The 345-nt window shown below is 42.0% G+C and overlaps 1 protein-coding gene across 2 annotated transcripts in view; it reads right to left on the bottom strand.

Moving 5' to 3' along the window:
• Positions 1-345, bottom strand: part of LOC119588579 — a 13,131-nt gene that overhangs the window by 10,700 nt on the left and 2,086 nt on the right. For both annotated transcript variants that reach the window (XM_037937218.1, XM_037937219.1), the window contains exon 2: positions 218-288. In XM_037937218.1, the coding sequence (XP_037793146.1) occupies positions 218-271 (54 nt within the window). In that variant the 5' untranslated portion in view covers positions 272-288. The remainder of the gene's footprint in view (positions 1-217; positions 289-345) is intronic.

The raw sequence follows: 345 nt of genomic DNA, 5'->3' as shown, positions 1-345 counted from the left end.
ATGTAACGATGTCAAACATTTATAGAATTCAGTCTTCATTCCCGTGGGCAGTATCAACACGTAGAAGACTGTATAGACTTGTTTAGATTCAAGTGTATCGGTATTTTATCAGCATAACAGTGATAAAAGCGGAAGAGGGTCCAGACATCCCTCCCCTGCATACGCCCAAGTGCTGTTCACTATCATTATTTTTTGGTTATTGATGGCGGTTACTCACGATCTGCACCACCTTCAGGATGCCCGATGGACTCTTGATGTAGTCAACGGCCATCTTGTCTTTGACGGAATCTGAAGAAAAAGAATCGGTTTTGATCATCGGGGGAATAAACGCATCAGGAAAATTAA

This window comes from Penaeus monodon, chromosome 24, assembly GCF_015228065.2.
Source record: "Penaeus monodon isolate SGIC_2016 chromosome 24, NSTDA_Pmon_1, whole genome shotgun sequence".
In the NCBI taxonomy this organism is placed as follows: domain Eukaryota; kingdom Metazoa; phylum Arthropoda; class Malacostraca; order Decapoda; family Penaeidae; genus Penaeus; species Penaeus monodon.
The sequence above is the reverse complement of the archived record's forward strand: the minus strand, read 5'-3'. Positions and strand labels throughout refer to the sequence as shown.